At 64.5% G+C, this 17,302-nt stretch overlaps 2 protein-coding genes and 2 non-coding genes across 22 annotated transcripts in view; 2 read left to right on the top strand and 2 right to left on the bottom strand.

Moving 5' to 3' along the window:
* The window catches only part of BAIAP2 (BAR/IMD domain containing adaptor protein 2), a 75,975-nt gene extending 70,798 nt beyond the window's left edge, over positions 1–5,177 (top strand). For 2 of the 16 annotated variants that reach the window (XR_011422744.1, XR_002811275.2), the window contains exons 14-16: positions 4–49; positions 1,605–3,513; positions 4,522–5,177. Coding sequence is in view for 6 of the 16 variants with exons in the window: in XM_070225810.1 (XP_070081911.1) it covers positions 4,522–4,591 (70 nt within the window). In the remaining 10 variants the exon portion in view is untranslated. Of the gene's footprint in view, positions 1–3; positions 50–880; positions 3,514–3,608; positions 3,766–4,521 lie in introns of all 16 variants that reach the window. The other 14 variants (XR_011422743.1, XR_011422736.1, XM_014738069.3 and 11 more) reach the window with 10 other exon arrangements.
* A 755-nt stretch (positions 5,178–5,932) lies between these two features.
* Positions 5,933–17,302, bottom strand: part of AATK (apoptosis associated tyrosine kinase) — a 40,646-nt gene continuing 29,276 nt past the window's right edge. For 3 of the 4 annotated variants that reach the window (XM_023651823.2, XM_070225807.1, XM_023651825.2), the window contains 11 exons: positions 17,223–17,302; positions 16,618–16,736; positions 16,337–16,424; positions 15,248–15,381; positions 13,900–13,984; positions 13,704–13,825; positions 11,994–12,143; positions 8,840–11,498; positions 8,581–8,728; positions 8,240–8,425; positions 5,933–7,061 (listed from right to left, as the gene is read on the bottom strand). In XM_023651823.2, the coding sequence (XP_023507591.1) occupies positions 7,021–7,061; positions 8,240–8,425; positions 8,581–8,728; positions 8,840–11,498; positions 11,994–12,143; positions 13,704–13,825; positions 13,900–13,984; positions 15,248–15,381; positions 16,337–16,424; positions 16,618–16,736; positions 17,223–17,302 (3,812 nt within the window). In that variant the 3' untranslated portion in view covers positions 5,933–7,020. The remainder of the gene's footprint in view (positions 7,062–8,239; positions 8,426–8,580; positions 8,729–8,839; positions 11,499–11,993; positions 12,144–13,703; positions 13,826–13,899; positions 13,985–15,247; positions 15,382–16,336; positions 16,425–16,617; positions 16,737–17,222) is intronic. The other variant, XM_070225808.1, reaches the window with a different exon arrangement.
* On the top strand, positions 14,664–14,784 carry MIR3065 (microRNA mir-3065). The gene has a single exon (NR_128138.1). It is a non-coding gene; the product is annotated as a microRNA mir-3065 (primary transcript).
* Positions 14,693–14,751, bottom strand: MIR338 (microRNA mir-338). The gene has a single exon (NR_032909.1). It is a non-coding gene; the product is annotated as a microRNA mir-338 (primary transcript).

Here is a 17,302-nt window from a genome sequence, read left to right as displayed (position 1 = left end):
CAGCGCCGAGGTGGAAGTGGCCAGGTTTTGAGCGCCCTGACTAGAGTTAGTAAGTTGCCCTGGTTTTCTTGTGCTGGTCATTCTGTGTTCCCTGTGGCTCTGGACAGACCCTCTGGCCTCGGGCAGGGGGTGGGGCCTGAGGGTCTGCTGAGCCTGCCTCTGCTCTGGCTCGGGGCCTCTGCTTCCCCTCGGATCCCTCCTTGGGCTCTCAGATTTTCCCCTTCTGCCTGGAAGCTTGTGGGTCTGACTCGCTGCCCTGCCACTGTGTCCCCTGTCCGTGGCACCTCCCCAACTGCTGGGCACGGGTCTGGCCCTTGCCCTCTGCTGGGTTTCTCCTGCCTCTGCTGGGTGCTTTGGCCACATCAGGGTGAGGCTGTGATCAGCTGCGAGGCTGGCTCTGGGTGCCTTTGAGTGTTTCTTGGACGGGCCTCTGTGGGCAAGGGTCTGAGCCTGGCCTGGCTGGCTCCTGGGTTGCTGAGTATTGCAGCCCCGTGGGGGCTGGGGAGACCAGGGTGGGGTCCTGGGGACAGCTCTGTGGCTTGTGCCCAGATGAGTGCTGCAGGCATGCTGGAGCAGGCGCTCATGTCTGCCCCACTGGGGACAGGTGGACACAGTGGCTCTGCTGCCCACTCTGCCCGGGTCAACTCACCTCTGCCCCGACGTGGCTCCAAGGGGCTGCGCCAGGTTTTCCAGACCAGGCCCTTGGCTGCCACATGTGGGTGCCCTTGGTAGCTTCCTCTAGGCCCCTCCTGGTGACTGTCCTGTCCCCTGGGTCCTTGGAAAGTAAGCACCGATGGCTAGTGGGAGAGGGGGAGCTTACTGCCCTGGGCCCCTATGCTGGGTCAAGGCAACACTGCTGCTCATCTCTCCCTACTCCCAGCCCCAAATCACTGAAGAGGTTGCTACATGAAGCTGGTACCTCGATCCTTTATAAAGGATGGTGATCACTTTAGTCCCACTGGGCGTCACAGCAACGCCATCCTACCTGTGGGGAGCTGGACCACTTAAACAGATCCTGGACTCTCAGTCTCCTTTCACCGCCTTTCTGTTGGTGAGCTGCAGTGTGAGTTCTGGAAAGTTCTGGAATAACTCCTGAAATTTGCGGACAGGGTGGAAATGCCTTTGACCCTGGCTTAGCAGTGGGTGACCCTGGGCCAGCCTCCTTCCCTGCCTTAGATTCTTCCTCTTCCGAGAAGGTGTCTCTAAGAGGCTTGCATCCCCCACCTGCAGACAGTACAAACCCCCCACCTCTGCCACCCTTTGGTCCCTCTGAGCTGGTGGGGCCAAGCTTTCCTCGCGTGAGGGAGGCACGGGAAGGGCTGAAGCCTCCAGGACTCCATCCCTTGGTATAAGGCAGACCTAGGGGGTGCTCGGCCCCAGGAGCATGCAGCACGGCGCCACCAGCTAGGTTCCTGGCTGTACCGAGTCTGCTCAGCCTGACTATTCAGCTGGGGATGGAGTGTGCAAAGCCACCACTGGTTGGTTGAGGGACCTGCCCAGCTTTGCCCGAGCTTACAGCCCTGGGAGGGGGGCTGGGAATGAGAACGACTCAATTCCAGAAAGGCTGACATTCTGAAGTCATGGAAAAACCACTTATGTCTTAGGAGGAGAAAGTTCAGGAGAAAGTGGAGACGTATGCGGTAATTGCCGTCTTTGCTCCTCTCTGCTCTGGAATCACCAAAGGATGGAAGTCGCACTTTGCCATGACTTGGCTGTTCTCAGAATTACAATTTCTTACTCAAGTAGCGGACTCAAAATCGCCTTAGATGATTCTCTAAAACCCGCAGCGACACAAGCTTCGTGAGCCTGGAATTGAACGCTGCTCGACTGCAGCCTTCGACCCTCCTTAGGCTGTAGGGGTTTGCCAGGGGCAGAGGCAGTGGGGTCAGGACCCCTGTGCTGCCCGGGGTCCCTGAGGGCTGGCTGTCCAGGAGGCAGTGCAGGGCAGCCCTGCCCCCTTGAACTGCAGCCCGACCCACCCTCCCCCAGCAGGGGTCCAGCTTGTGCTTTCCTGAGCCAGGGGCTTCAGGCCTGGTCCGTGCTGTGAATGGAAATCCGTTCTCTGTGTAAAGCCGCCAGTCCTCCCACGTCCCTGCTCAGGAGTCCCTTGGAGAGGGGACAGAGCTGCACCCCTGGCGTTCCTCAGCCAGTGCCCCCAGGGGGAGAGCCCCACACAGCCCCTCTGGGCCCCAAGCACTTGGGCGGTTCTTGTTGACTTGCTTTGCTGGCACAAGGAGCGTGTTTTGTGTCTTGGTTTGTTGTCAATCAATCGTCCGCCGACAGTGCTGTTGGGAGAAGGCTCGGTGCCTGGCGTCCGCCTCTTGGCAGGGACAAATGTCTGGGGACGAGAGAATCTACAGTGGCCTTAGGTCAAAATCTTGTTCTGTTTTGTCATCCGGTCGGCGGTCACACAGGTACCCTCCCCAGGGTAGCTCATGAACCCGTTCTTTCACAGAACATTCCAGAAGGTGCTAGGCCCCTGAGCGGCCACACCCCTCCTCTGATGCTGAGTGGTGGGAGGGTCCTGCCCATGGGTCTCTGGCCAGAGCTGCGAGGGGGAGGGGGCTGCGGGCCGCACCCGATCCCTCAGAACCTGCAGTGTGGAGGCAGTGCGCTCCCCGGTTCAGGTCACACTGTTCTTGGGGGAGGAAATAAGAAAAGGGGGGGTCAGAAGCCAGACCCCTGGCAGGGGAGACCCTTCCCATCCCGCAGCTCCCTCTGGCCCCGGCTGACGATGACGCTTTGCCACTGGCCTCTCTGATGAGAATTCAAGTGTGTCAGGACAGGAGTAAGGTGTGAGCTGCCCAAACCCACTCGGCCATTTTGCCCCTGGCTCTGGCCAGCACAGTGCTGTCCTCTCTTTTCTGGGGCACAGGGTCTGCGTTCCTCCCTCTGCTCCGTCCCTGATCCTAGACGGACTCACGTGCCCCATCTCCAGCCCCCCAGGACCTCCTGCCTCTACCGTGGTTGGGCACAGCTGAGGGCACAGAGCCCTCTTCTAGAACCAAAGTCTGTAGTTCAGGTAGCAGCCAGGGCACGGGCCATCCTCCACCCTCCATCCCCGGGGCGGATGTCCGTGTGCATGGCAGAACCTCGCCTTTAGAACCTCCAGGTGGCCCCTGCCTGTGGCCGGCGTGGCTGAAGCTCGGCTGCTCCATCAGAGCCGAGAGGCCCAAGTGAGCAGAGCCTGAGGCCTCCTGGGGGCTGGAGGCGCCTTTAATCTGGGGCCGGAACGCTCTAAGTCAGAAGATGCTCGTCGTCCGTGTGCATGGGAGCCGCCGGACTCTCAGATGTCCCCAAGGAGATGCAGAAGCTGCGCATCAAGGGTCAGCTGCCTCTCAGTAGCTTAGCCTTTTACAAACTCAATCCAGAGAGTCTCCGCTTTTTAGAAAACCCCACGTCCTCAGGAAAACACAGGGCTGTCTGCCTGGGCACACTGGAGGGAATGCCCGCCCGCCTGCCCAGCTCCCGTGGACGCCCAGCCCCGCTCTGCCAGAGGCGACTCCCGTCCAGGTAACGGCTCCGGAGCTGAGCGCTTCGCCAAGAGTGCCGTCCTGTCCCTGCCGAGCCCTCCGTGTCCCACCTGCCATCCGTGCTGTCACTCCTAGGGCTGTCTGACGTCCCCTGGCACGCTGTCTTACACTTCCCTGCCCAGGCAGGGCCTCCCGAGCCTGCGGGGATTCGAGGAGGAGAGGCTTCCGTGAGGACCCAGCCCCTCCGTGCTCATGTCGTTCCATCTCAGCCTCTTGTCTGGCGAGTCCATCTGTATGTCAGCTGTGGCCTTGGGCATGCAGGGGAGGGCGTAGCTCCCCTGGGGTGACAGGTGGCTAACCTCTCACCAAGGAGGTGGTCAGACCCCCTGGGGGGGCTGCAGGTGTCCACCCCTGCCAGCCCTATCGCTGCCAGTGTGCCTGTACCTCGTGTCTGTCATGTCGGCGTGGGGCGGGCTGAGGCCCGTGTCTGCTCCGGGCCACCTTCCGGGCCACCTTCCGGCCCCCGGGATGCATGGGCCGGGCTCATGTGGCTGCTGAGCTGTGTCTCTGTGTCGACAGGCGTGTCCTTGGCCAAGGGCTCAGCTGCTGTTCTCGGGCACATGGCGGGTGGGCTGCCTGGCCTTGTGGGGCCGCTCACCAAACTCGGACACAGGCCCTTTTGGGACTGCTCGGGTTGCTGAGAAGGAACTGGCTCTGGGCCCCCAGTGTGAGGTGGAGGCTGCAGTGGGGCCCCTCCCTCACACCCACCACCCTGCCCTGGGAGGGTTGGTGGTTCAAGGCGTGGGCGCAGTGGGGGTGAGCCGAGCGTGGCATATTGGGGGTCAGCTGGCCGTGTGGACGGCACCCTTCCCTGACTGCCATGCAGCCTCCATTGCTCACTGGCTCTGAGCTTGGAGGCTGGGTCATCAAGATCGGCCGGGTCACCAGGTCGAGGCCACCGCAGGGCTGGGGACCCACGGGCTGTAGGGTAGTTCACAGCACCCCCCCCCCCGCCCCTACTAAAACCACTCTTCTCTCCTCTCCTCAGGAATCCCTTCGCCAACGTCCAGCTGAAGCCGACAGTGACCAATGACAGGTCTGCCCCCCTCCTCAGCTGATGGCCCCGTCTGCACCCGCTGCCCATTGGGCCCTTCTTCCCCCACCTCCACCAGTAACCTGTTTTCTTACAACCTGAGTGGTCTCTGTTTAGAGAATTTTCTCCTTCCGAGCCCTTCACCTGCCCAGAGCTCTACCCTCACATCAGTCCGGCCTGGGCTGGACCCCGGCTGTTCCTGTGGAGGTGGCACCTGGCACCTGGAGCCGAGACCTGCTGCTGGGCCATGGGGCCGGCCTCACAGGGTAGGCGCCTCTGGTTGTGCAGGCATGAAGCCACCAGGGTGCAGGGAAGGACACTGCGTCAGCTTGTAGCTGGAAGGGGAGCCCAGCTCCCACTGCTCATGCCTCCTAAGTGGTCAATAAATGGGCTGCCCCTTTGTGCCCAGCTGTGATCTGTCATCTCTGCCTCTGGGGGCAGAGGCCTGGGGTGCAGGGACCCGGAGAGCCTGCCACCCTTCTTTGGAAGATGAGTTTATTATGAGCACTTAACTTTCTGGGTCCCCGAGCTGTGTGCCATTGAGGGGGAGTCCCCCTCCCCACTACGGCTGCTTCCATATTTCAGCTGAAATACAGATTTTAGAAACTTTATTATGGATCCTGCTGTTTGACGTTTATTGGTGAAATACCGCCACAGTGACTGCGTTGGTGGCAGCAGTCCTCATATGGGAGAAGTTCCAGGCCGAGCTCGCTCCTCCCAGGAGCGGTTCTGGAGCCCTCAGGTGCCTGCCCGTTCCCCAGGATGGGAAGCATGGCATGGGGGGCCAGGGGCACACAGGCCTCTCACCTCACAGAAGCTGGAGACAGGCCCAGTGGGGGAGGCAGGGTCACAGGGCAGATATTTGGTGTGGGGTCGCACAGAAGCCCCAACTCCTCAAAACCCTGCCTCCCAGCTTCCGTCTCGGCCCTGTGCTGGGGGACAGGCTTGGCCCCTGGGAAGGCAGGGGGACAAGCTTCCTGGGGAGGTCTGTGGGTCCCCCTCCGCATCCTTACCTAGGCAGAGCCAGCTATGGGGCAGGAAGAGACAGCTGCAGGAGCAGACCCCCCTGCTCTGGACAGACCCCCACCAGGCATACTGGGGACCCACATCACCGTCTTGTGCCACCAAGGTATACAAAGGACAGTGTGGGGAAAAGGGCCACTCCCTCCTGCACCCCACTCCCCGTGGTCAGGAGGGACTACTGTGGCCCCCCCAGGCAGAGCTGGCAGCTGGGTCCCCAACCAGCATGGCCATGCCTGCTCCTGCCCAGAGTTTTATCTGCAGACCCCAAAGGAAACATACGCAGCACGAAGGCTTTTTTTTCCTTAGCTTGATTTAAAAAACAAAGAAAGAAGGAACAGGAAAATCATTGCACCAGCATCTTAAGCCTCAAACTAATAAAACTAATAAAAAACAAAAACCACAAACCCCAAATGAGTCCCCCACCCACACCCCCAAAGCAACAACAAACTTTACATCTCTTTGGCAACAATAACTTAAGATCAGCCCATTTCCATTCTCGGTTACAAAAATAGTCCCTGTGCTGCCCCGCCCCCACCCTCCTCCCAGCTCCAGCCTTCCCCATCCCTGCCGGCAGGAGCCCCGGACAGTGACCGGGGGGTACAGCCCCCACTGTCCTTTGGCAGCTGGGCCAGGCTGGGCAGTGCCCTGAAGAGGGGAGCTGCCTGCACCAGCCAGCCATGGGCACCTCTAGAACGGGGCCACCGCGGCAGGGCTGCCCAGCTTGGCCCACCTGCCTGGGCTCCAGCAGCGGGACCCAGGTACATGAGCCAGCCCAGACCCTTGGGGAGGGAGCGCTCACGGGGTTAGCCGAGTCAGTGAAGGGGAAATACAGCCACAGACTCTGAGGTAAGGGTGGCGGAGGGGGGGCACACGAGCCCAGAGTCCTCATCTATTACTGAGCAAACGCAGAACCAGGCCGAAGGGATGAAGGGGGCGGGGAGAGGCCGTCCCAGCGGGCTTGTGCCTGCTCTTGCGTGGGGTGGGACACAGCATCCTGCAGCGCATGCAGGAGCCAGGTGGCAGGGTGTGCAAGGCCCCCCAGCCAAGAGCAGGTCCCCTGGCCTCAGAGGCCAACCAGTCCAACTGCAGCGTCCAGGGTGGAGGGGCAGCTGCAAGGGGAGTAGCGCCCGGGTCCCGGGCAGTAGGGCATCCCTAGGGGTAGCAGCAAACCCGAGTGTCCAGGACACATCCTGCCCCCGGGGCAGCATGGGCTGGCGTGCACCGTGGCTCCACTGTCCTGGCTGGAGCGGGGCCTCTTATCCCGCCCTGCTCCGGGGCGCTGCGTGGGGCACTGAGGCACCGGAAGCTGCTGCCGACCGCCGACAGGGCTGCGGTCCCCACTCTCTCTCCATCACCATCCTCGCTGCTTCCTGGAGCAGGACCATCAGGGGGTCTGGCGACACTGGCCTCCAAGCGGGAGCTGCCTGGGCCTCAGGCCTCTTTGCAGCTGCCCCCAGCACCTGCTGCAGGGCCTGGCAAACAGGAGGGGCCACGTGAGCATTCAGTGACTGGAGACACAAGGACTCCTGAGAGGACCCTGCCTTCTACGGACAGCCAGAGATTCCTCCCCCAGGACTCCCACCTGGCCTGGATCCCTGGCCTAGAGGCCGCTGACCAGCTGGGGCTGTGGTCCTCAGGCCCCTTCGCTGCAGTAGGTCTGCCTATTGTCTAGGAGGGAGCTGGACCCATTTTTTTCCCACCGCATCACCAGGGCCCAGGCCCAACAAAGCTCAGCAAGTGCCCTCCACGTCCTCCTTTTACAGGTGGGGGAACTGAGGTCCCAACAGGATGGGGCCAGGGTCACGCACTCGCCTCCTGTGACCTGCTTGTTTGCTCAGATGTCCACTAAGGGCCGAGTAGTGCCAAGGACAGGCTGACAGGCCCTTCTCTGGAGGCTGCAGCCACAGGCCAAGGGCAGCAGGGGAGGGGCTAGGTCTGGCCCAGGGACAACATGGCCGGGAGGCATCTCGGTGGAGGTGGGTGTTCAGGGAAATGGCTGGCAGCAAAGGATTTGTCAGGCCCAGGGGTCGGGTCTGTGTGTGCGGTCAGCCTGGTAGGGATGGACCTGCCTGGTCTGTGGGTGATGGGAGAGGAGCACGGAGGGAGGGTGAGCTAAGGCCCTGAGGAGGGCCCCCACCTGGGCACCTGAGCCACCACCATTCGTGCCTCTGGGCAAGAGCTGTCAGATCTGAGACATGCCAGGTCCTGAGGCACCGGCAGCGGGCAGGGACAGCGGCTGAGGCAGATGAGCAGGGGCTGGGAAGGTTGTGGTGGGAACGCTGCCGCAGGTTTTAGGGGCTAAGATCAGGTAGAGAGCAGGCTGGGGGCGCTCAGTGTCCAGTGGTGCCTCGGGAGGAGGGAGCAGAGGGTGAGGCCTGAGGGCCAGGCAGCGTGCAGTCTAGGCCCTGGGGCCCAGGGATGTGCCGGGCCAGCTGTGTCTGGGACACTGCATCTCCCTGAAAGGCAAGGAGGCGAGGCCTTGCCAAGGGGGCCGGGATAGGCAGGCTTGCCGCGACCTTGACCTCTCCAAGCCTCAGTTTCCACGTCCGAAAACAGCTTGTCCAGAAGAGGAGAAATAATGAGGGCACCCGGCCGCCCTCTCCACTACCCTCCGCGAGGTCCCCTCCCGCCAGCCCCGCCGCAGCCTCACCTCCCACGGAACCGGCGTCCGAGTCGGAAACTTGCGTGATGGAGAAGCGGGATGCGGGCGCGGGCGACACGGTGAAGCGCGAGAAGGGGCCGGACGCGGCCGGTTTGCGGGGCGCTGCGGGGGCGGGCGCGGCGGGCTCCGGAGCCGGCGCCAGCGGGAAGCCGTCGTCCCATTCGAACGCTGCGCCTGCAGGCCGCCCGCTGTCACTCGGGTGCGCGACAGCGCAGGGGAGGTGGGGGTTGGGGGAAAGAGGGCGCGGCCTCGCCTGCCCGTGACGTCACGCCCCGAGGGTCCCGCCCACCCGGGGAGTCACCGCCCCGCGGGCCCCGCCCCCAGCTCACCAGCTTCCGCCGCGGAGCCGTCGGGGGAGCGGTCCGCTCGTCGCCGCCGGCCTGGGGCGCTGGGGGAGCTGGGGCTGCCCGCTAGAAACGCGGGGGGCGACTCCTTGCTTCCAGGGAACGGCTCCCCGAGCTCCCGGGTGGGGCTTTCCTGGAAAGTCAGAGCAGCACGTGGCTCGGGCCGCCAGCAGCGGCCACTCCCACAGCTTCCCGTCTCGCTAGGGACCCCCAGCCCAGTGCAGAGCCCCGTGCGGCCGCCTACCTGGTCGAAGAGGTAGACAGTGACGTCGTCGAAGAAGGATACGGCTTTCTTCTTGCGCTCCAGGTCCTCGCAGAAGGCCTCGGACAGCAGGCTGGGCATCTTGAGCAGGCTGCGCAGATTGCGCGCGCTCTGGCTCTCGGCCACCACCACGGGCACGGGCGGCACCTCCTCCTCGCTCTCCTCGCTCGGCTCCTGGATGCTGTAGCAGCGGAGCTCCTCGTCCGACTCGTCGCTGTCGTCGCTGTCGTCCTCTTCCTCCTCCGACCGGCCCTCTGGGGCTGTGGGGAGTCCCGGCAGGGCCAGGCAGAGTGGGGCTCTGGGGGCGCTCGGCCCCCCTGTCCGTTCCTTCAGGGCCAGGCCCGACAGCAGTCCCGGGGCCTCCTGGAGCTCAGCGCGGTGGCCTTCTGAGCTCAGTGGAACCGGGGTCAGCAAGAAAATCTTGGAACGCCCGGAGCTGGGCTCCGGTGGCACCTGGGCTGGGCCTAGGGCCCAGGGAGTCTCCTGCCTGGGACCTGTGGGGCAGGCGCTTGGCTCTGGGAAAGAGTCCTCAGACAGCGGCAGTGGCGGCACCTCCCTGGGGCCAGCGCCCTGTGCCTCTGTGGACACCCCAGGCTCAAGGAAGGGCTGTGCAGGCTGCAACCCAGGGCTATGCATGCTCTCCAGGTCCAGCTCTGGCCCCGGGGCCTGAACACCTCCTGGCTTCTCCTCGGGGCCCAAGGAGGGCTCAGGCTCGGGATCCAGGTCAGAGAAGTAGGCCGAGTCGCGGTAGGGGTTCTTCTCACTGAGGCCACCAAGGGAGGTGGAGAGCCGAGTCTCAGGCCCAGGGCTCTCACCTTCTGAGGCCAGCTCCCCGAAGGCCTCAGGCTCGCACAGCTCATGTGCATCCTTGAGCACAAACTCGGGAGACTCGTAGTTTTCTGTGTCATAGCCACTGTCTAGGGCTCGGGGCTGCCCACCAGGGGTGCCAACAGCCGACGGGCTGAAGACCTCACAGCCGCCATCACTGGCTGAGGACGGGATGTCCAGCGAGTCCAGGGAATCAGGGGTCCCCACCTGCTTCTGCAGGGACCGGAAGGCCGGTGTCACTTCTGGCTTCTCAGCCTGCGGGCCATCGCTGGACAAGTCAGTGAAGATGCCAGACGTGGCCTCGGTCGTGTCCTCATCCTCACTGCCTGGTGCCTCCAGCTCCAAAGAGCTGCTGCTGCTGTCCAGGGTCTTGGCTGGCTCCGTGGCAGTCAACTGGCTGCCGGCGGGTGTCGGGGAGGCAGGCAGGGCGGCAGGGGCGCTGGCCTCCTCAGCAGGAAGCAGGGCTCCCTCTCGGGATGGGGATGGGATGGAGGGAAGGGGCAGTTGGAGTCCAGCGGAGCCCTCAGCCTCCTCTGCAAGCCTGGGCTCTGCCTGGGGGCTGTCACCCCCGCTTACAGCTGCCTCTGTCCAGGGGGTTGTGACCAGGCAGGTGGCAGATGCCAGGTCTTCAGCAGGACACAGATCGGGGAGGCCAAGGCAACAGCCCGGCTCCTGGCCAGAGGAGGGCCCCTTTGGCCCAAGGAGAGGCTCTCTGGGGTCCTCTGGGGCCAGGGGATGGACCAGCTCAGGGACAGCCTGTAGGGTCTGCTTCATGCCAGGGCAGCAGTCCGAGTAGCTGCTCGCATAGCCGGGGTCCCAGGACTCGGCTGCTCGGCTGCTGCTGTTGTTGTTGGCCGATACATTGGAACTCCAGTGTCTGTGCTGGGCGGCCTTTCGGGCCTCTGCTTCCCCCAGCTCCTCCGCACCCGGGGAAAGCCGGGCCCCGGAGCTCCCCGAAGGGGACGTGCCCAGTGGGTCCTCAAAGAAAGGCGGGCAGAAGGCGGCTGCGCCCCAGTCGGTGTCCTCCGCCCCAGGCTCCGCCAGCATGAGGGCCCTGGGGGAGGGGGAGGGCGAGCGCGAGGAGCAGGGCGGGTCCCGGGCGCCACTCCTGCACGAGTAGTAGTCGCAGTGGCCCCAGGGGCCGTCGGCGGGCGGCGCGTGGCCCAACAGCGGCTCCATGGCCAGCGAGGTGGCTGTGCTGCCGTCGGAGTCGGAGTCGTGGTCACCGGGGTCAGGGTGCGGGGTCGTGCCGCGGGGGCTGAGGGCGCAGCCGGCACAGTCGAGATCGTGGCCGGCGGCGGGCGTAGGCTCCTCCAGGCGGATGAAGTATTCGCTGCCCACCGAGGGGCTGTGCGCGCTGAGCACGGGCACCACGCCCGGGGGCGCGCCGTCGGGGGCGCAGAGCTCCTGCAGGCGCGCGGCGCGCCCAGGGCTTGGCGCGCCTCCGGGCAGTGGGAAGGCCTCCGCGCCGCGGCCCGCCTCCCACTTGTACTCAAAGTTGAGGCCGCGGCTCGTCTCTGTCACCGTCAGCACGTCGTCGCCGTCCGCGTGGAAGCCGTCGCCGGCGAACTGCTCCAGCAGCGGGAAGGAGGAGGCGGCCGCGAGTTCGCCAGCGCCCCCCAGTGCCAGGCCCGCCGCCCCCGGCCCGGGGCCCGCGCCGCCCCCGCCCGGCCGCAGCGAGCGCCAGCGCCGCTCGAACTCCTCCTCCGCCTCGGTGGCGCCCTTGGCGCACAGATAGGACAGCAGCAGGTGCACCTCCTCCGCCGTGGGCCGCTGCTCTGGCTGCAGCCAGCAGAACTGCATTACCTCGTACCTGCGGGGAGGGAGGCCCCGGGCTCAGTCCCCGCCCACGGGGCCCTGCCCGCCCCCCACGGGTGGCAGTGCACAGCCCCCGGAGGAGTGAGCCCATCTGCCCTCAACCGGAGGGCGTGCGTCCTCTCCTCCTCACCCTCAAAATCGCTTGAGGGCAGTTAAGGGAATCTCCCACTTAGTTAAAGGAGACCCACATCTCCCCAGGTGGGCTCAGCGGTGTGGGAACTGGAAGCGTGCCGGGGCACCTTTCCCTTAAGTCATCCCTGCCCTGCCTGCAGGTGAATTTGTGTTTTGGGCAAAGAGGCCATTTCCGTTTGGGCAGAGTGTGGGGCCCAGACGTCACTGCCGGCCAGAGGGGAGCCAGGGGAGCTGGAAACCCGGGCGTCTCCAGTCACGAGGAGCCGCTTCTACCCTAGGGACTCTCAGCATCCCTCTTTGCCTCTGCCCTCCTGCTGGGGACACCCCCCCGGCCCCGCCTGGCATCACTGGTCCTCACCAGCGGTCCGACAGCGTCAGTGGCAGCTGGGGCTTGGGCAGCTTGAGCTGCTGCTCCCGCACAGCATAGGCCAGTACCTGCCGGTCGGAGTGGTGGGGGTAGGGCTGTGTGCCCAGCTCAAAGAGTTCCCAGATGGTCACGCCGAGGGACCTGCAGGGGTGACCGCCATCAGAGGGGCTGGCGTGGCCGGCCATGGCGTGGGCCACACAGGAACCCAGCACCTCAGAGCCTTGGGCACCAAGGGGCAACTCCTATCATCACACCAGCTTCTTGGGATGCCCCTCCCAAAAGACGGTGCCTTCCTTAAGTGAACGGGCAGCATGGGCCACCTGACCAAGACCAAGCCCGCACCCAGGGTGCCCAGGCAAATCGAGGCCAGCCTGGCCTTACAGGGACCTAGGTCCATCCTTTCGTTCATTCATTCATTTCTTGCCATGGTGAAGACCAGTCACTGTAGCAGGTATGAGAGGCTGGAAAGAGGGAACCCAGCCGTGGGGTGAGGCTGCGGGAGGGGTAAGCCCAGGGATGTCCCAGCCCAGCAGGGGTGGGCCTGGGGAACACACAGGGGCCGCCAGAGCACGTGGGGCTAGGAGGTGACTGGGTTCCTTCTGGTGGGTGGTGGCTTCACACAGTTCCTTGGGACCCCAGGCTGTCCCTGGAAGCTGGAGTCATGAGGGACAGAGCAGATTTGGCAACGGAGAAGTCACAGTGACCTTGGCCCAAGCCATCTAGGGGACCGCAGCCAGCATGCAGCAGGGGAGGCAGGCAAGGGAAGGTTAGCTTGATGCAGAGGCGAGGCTCAGGGAGGCAACGCAGTGTCCATGACAGGGGCATGGTTAAAATGGCTCAGGGGAGGGCCCCTGGAAAGCTCAGGAAGGCGGGCTGGTCCATGGATCCAGGCTCTGAGGGTTCATCAGGAGCAGAGGGGAGGCCACACTGAGGCCTAGGGGGCTGGGAGGAGGTGGGGAGGGGAAGCAGAAGCTGGTCAAGGACAGGGCCAGAGGACCACCATGGCAGAGATGTCCCTCACAGCCTGTAGAAGTCCACACCTTCCATCTCTCAGGCCGGCTCGGAGCCTGGCCTTGTGGAGGCTGCAGTGCTGGGTCTGAATGCCCACTCTGTGCCCAGCTCGGTGCCTCCAGGCTGCAGTCCTGGAGATCCCTGGCCCCTACCAGCCCCTCTTCATGGGCACAGGTGCCACATGAACCCCCGCCCCATCTCATGGGTACAGTCTGTTGCTCCCAGCAGGCTCTGCAACCTGACGTGTGCTCTGACCCGGATGTCTATGGGTCCTGGGAGGGATGGGACTTCCTCCACGGTCTCCACAGGCCCTGCTGGCCCGCCGACTCAGCCACTGTGGGCCACTGGCACTGGGCAGCCACGGGTGGCTCCAGCACCCCCATGACCTCACCTAGGGACATGTTTGGCCCCCTCCAACAGAGTGATGAGATTGGACAGAGGAGCATGTCATTGTACACGTGGCCTTTCTTTGAGTGGCCAACGTGCATCCCCTCCAACGTGGAGGAACAGGCCGGCAGTGGGGACTCAGGCTGGCAGGGCACCCAGTGGGCCTGCAGGCCCTGCGTCCTCACCGTGCACTCACTCGGGCTCCGGGCAGGGCAGCCGTGAGGGCTGAGGCAGCAGGTGGGAGTACAGCCATCGACTTTCAGGGGCCGCATCCTCACGTGGGCCCCCAGGACACACACTCACCACACGTTGCTGGCCTTGGTCTGGTCCACCACCAGCAGGTTGCAGTGCACCTCGTCCACCAGCTCGGGCGCGATCCAGCGCAGCGGCACCCACAGCTGGTCAGCAGTCACGAAGTAGTCCTCCTGTGGGCACACAGGACAGTGTCACCCGCTGGGGCCCGGGTGGCCAGCCCTGCCCCTCCAGCCGGCCCACTTACTCTGTATTTGCCATGAGACAGGCCGTAGTCGCCAATCTTCACCGTCAGGTCAGCCGTGAGGAGGCAGTTCCTCAGGGCCAGGTCACTGGGGGCAGGAGGGCAGGGTCAGGGCCCTGAGGGAGCTGGACCGCTTGTCACCAAGTGTGTCCTGGGCTCACTCAGTGGGTGGGTGGGAAGGGGCGTCTGAGAGGCTGCCCACCTCCCCATGCCCAGAGGCCCGGCCTCTCCCTAGACTGGGCACTTCACATGGTCGGCAGGGACAGGGCCTCAAATGTTACAACGCACGTGAGGAAGAGGGGGCCCAGCGAGGGCTAGAGCATGCCCAGGGCCCCTCCTCGAAGACGTGGCCCAGCTGCACTGGGTCCCCTCCTCTGCCCGGCCCACGCCCCTGCTTCTCCTCAGACACCAGTCTGCTGACCCGTCCCTCAGGGGAGAGCCAGCCCAGGGACACTGCAGCCTTTCCAGCCACCACACTGTCACCCTCAGCTCCCTGGGAAGCAAGAACCAGTCCTGGTGAAACAGGTCCGAATGTCCCCAGGGGTCCTGCCCCTGCCCACACAGGGCCCCAGGGCAGGGGGCAGGGCGTGGAGTGCCCACCAGCAGCAGAGCCCTGGCTGCCCGGTGGCCGGGTGGGTGTCTGGGGCGTAGGGCACTGGGGCAAACGTGGGTCAGCGTACATCTGCCACACAGCTGCTGTGCCAGGGGCTACAGCTGCGCTTACACGTGGGGGCGAGCAGGCACCGGGGCTGGGTGGGCGCGGCAGGCAGGTCAGGAGGCTGGCAGCTGCCCTCTTCAACAAAATCACTGATGCTGGAGTTGCGTGTGTCATCACTCAGCACCAGGATATTGTTGGGGAGGACGGCCCGTGCGGCGGCTGGGGCTGGCGGGGCCACGTCCATCACCATTTCTTCCGGCATGTCCCCCTACGCTGCGCACCCTGGCCGGTTTTTCCGACTTCAGGGCAGGAAGCAGGACAGAGCCATCCCTCCCCCTGGGCCCGAGGGAGACAGGAGAGCAGGGGTCAGCATAGGGCCACTGGGTGGCACTGACCATGTTGGGGACAGAGGATAGCCTCAGCCCTACTGTGTGCCCACCCAGGCCAGCTGGACAGTGTGCATCGCTTCGCTTAACCGTCCTGTAAAAGCAGGTGTCCAACCCCATGTGCCCGGTGCTTATCACATGATAAACTTCCTTTGCACAACGGTGCTTAGAGGCCCAATAAAGACCAACCCGATGAACCTTCCCACCGCCCAGGAAGCAGGAATTGCTGGTGTCCCTTTCTGCCGGGGTGGGGCCCTCAGACAGCCCAGGGAGCCCCCAGGGCTTCCGGGCCCACCCCCGCCCTCACCTGTGCACATAGTTGTTGCGATGCAAGTGCAGGACGCCGCAGGCCACCTCGCAGGCCATGCGCTGCAGGGTCAGGGGGTCAGGTGGCATGGACTCTGCCACCCGGAAGCTCCGCAGGTAGCCCTTGAGGTCCCCCTGCCGAGAGGGGCAGCCCCGTCAGCTGCTGGCCCGGAGCCGGCACCCGTGCAAACCAACCACCGGGCCTCCCTCCCCACGTGGGGCCTGCTGGGGCGAGCAAGGCATCCACTAAAGGCCAGAGCAGCCGCTGTGGCCATCCCTCAGTGGCCAGCTCTTGACAGGACGACCCCACAGGCAAGGGGCACTTTCTCCAAACCACCCCCATGGACCCAGGCAGACCCAGGGGCCAGAACCCCTGCCACACCCCTCATACAGACCGCTGGGCTCAGATGCCCACCACCTCACAGCTGGTGAGCAGCAGACAGGCCACACAGGCCGTGACGCTGAGCCAGGATGGAACCCAGGGCAGGTGACCAGAGGGTCAGCTGGCAACTCTCTGACCTGCTGACACCACCCAGCTCCAGGAAGGGCCCAGCCATCCTGGGGAAGCCCCAGGAGATCATGGCTACAGCCAGGAGTCCAGAAACCAGACAGTGGGGTCCTGCATACTGCAGGGACCCATGTCTGCTGAGGGCACCTCTGTAGTGCCGGAGCCATGCATGTGGGAAGGCGCCCTGAGGGGGCGGTTTGCAAGCGCAGTCACAGGCCTCAAGATTAAAATGCCACAGAAGCAGAGGTGAGTGGGTGCGAGCCTCCTGCGCTGGCCCAGGTGCCTCCCAGGAAAACTGACCTCCCTCAGCAGTGCAGGTGATGGAGAAGCAGCTGGGGCCTCCCCAGGGTGCAGTGGGGTCCCAGCCCCAACAGCCACCCTCCCTAGTGGCATGGGGTCAGCTCCTCCCCACAGGCCACCTCTGGGAGGTGGTGGGGCAGGGCCCCAGACCCCACTTTATGGGGGACCGTGGGGCCCACAGGGTCGGGGTGAGGCCCCTCTTTGAGGAGGCTGGGCCCACCCACCCGTCATGGACAGACACTAGGGGCAGAGGGTCTGGAGGGCCAGGGAGGGGCAACTCACCATTGGGCAGAACTCCATCACCAGCAGGTAGGGCGTCACCTCGGCGCACTGGGCCAGGCACTGGAGCAGGTTGCTGTGCTGCAGGGCCCTGCGGGAGCCAACAAGCTGCCCCCTGACACACACTCAGGACAGGAGGGGGCGGGCGAGCAGGGAGCCGGGCTGGCTCTGCAGGGGTGGGGGAGCAGTGGGGGCAGCACAGAGCTGGCCTTTGTTTACAGGGCCCCCCCTCCCCGGCCTGTTGCTGCCTCCTCCAGCCTCGCCTGTCCCCAGGTGCCACCCACCTGTAGGGCTGTGCCTCCTCCAGGAACTGCATCTGCTCCTGCACACTGGCGCTGGCCTTCAGCTCCTTCACCACCACCTGGGAGCTGCTGATGCCAGAGTTCACCTCCCCCAGGAACACCTGCGGGGCGGGCAGAACCTCAGCCTCCACTCTCCCCAGGCTCCGCTCCAGCCCCTGCTCTTCCTCTCTCCCCTGCAACCGGGGACAAGGCACTTCTTTCTGTGCCTTGCTTTACTCATCTGCAAAATGGGTTCTGGATCCCTCCCAGGTGAACCCAGCTGGCTGGAACATTGAGTCTTATGGGTTCATGTCCCCCAACGCCCCCAGCTGTTCTCAGCTCTAGCTCTGGGGGTCTGCAGGGAGGAAGAGGGACTCGGTTGCCCTGCCCAGCCGGGGTGTGGGGGGAGCGAGGACCAAGATGCTGCTCCCCACCTCCTGTGCCCCCAGCCCAATGAGAGACACCTCCCAGTGTCTGACACAAGGACCTGAAGAGAAGGGGCTGTGGACCCTATGGACCCTGAGCTCCCCAGGGAGGGGCCCAGCAGGGTGAGGCCTGCAGAGGGGCCCACGGTGCCAGCCCACCCTGACACCCAGGTCGCAACTCACCTTCCCGAACCAGCCGTGGCCAATCTCCTCCAGGTACAGGAGGCTGTGCCGGCCCAGGTCTGTGGACTTGAGCAGCTGCA

This window comes from Equus caballus, chromosome 11, assembly GCF_041296265.1.
Source record: "Equus caballus isolate H_3958 breed thoroughbred chromosome 11, TB-T2T, whole genome shotgun sequence".
Lineage (NCBI taxonomy): Eukaryota > Metazoa > Chordata > Mammalia > Perissodactyla > Equidae > Equus > Equus caballus.
This window is presented reverse-complemented; position numbering and strand designations above follow the sequence as displayed.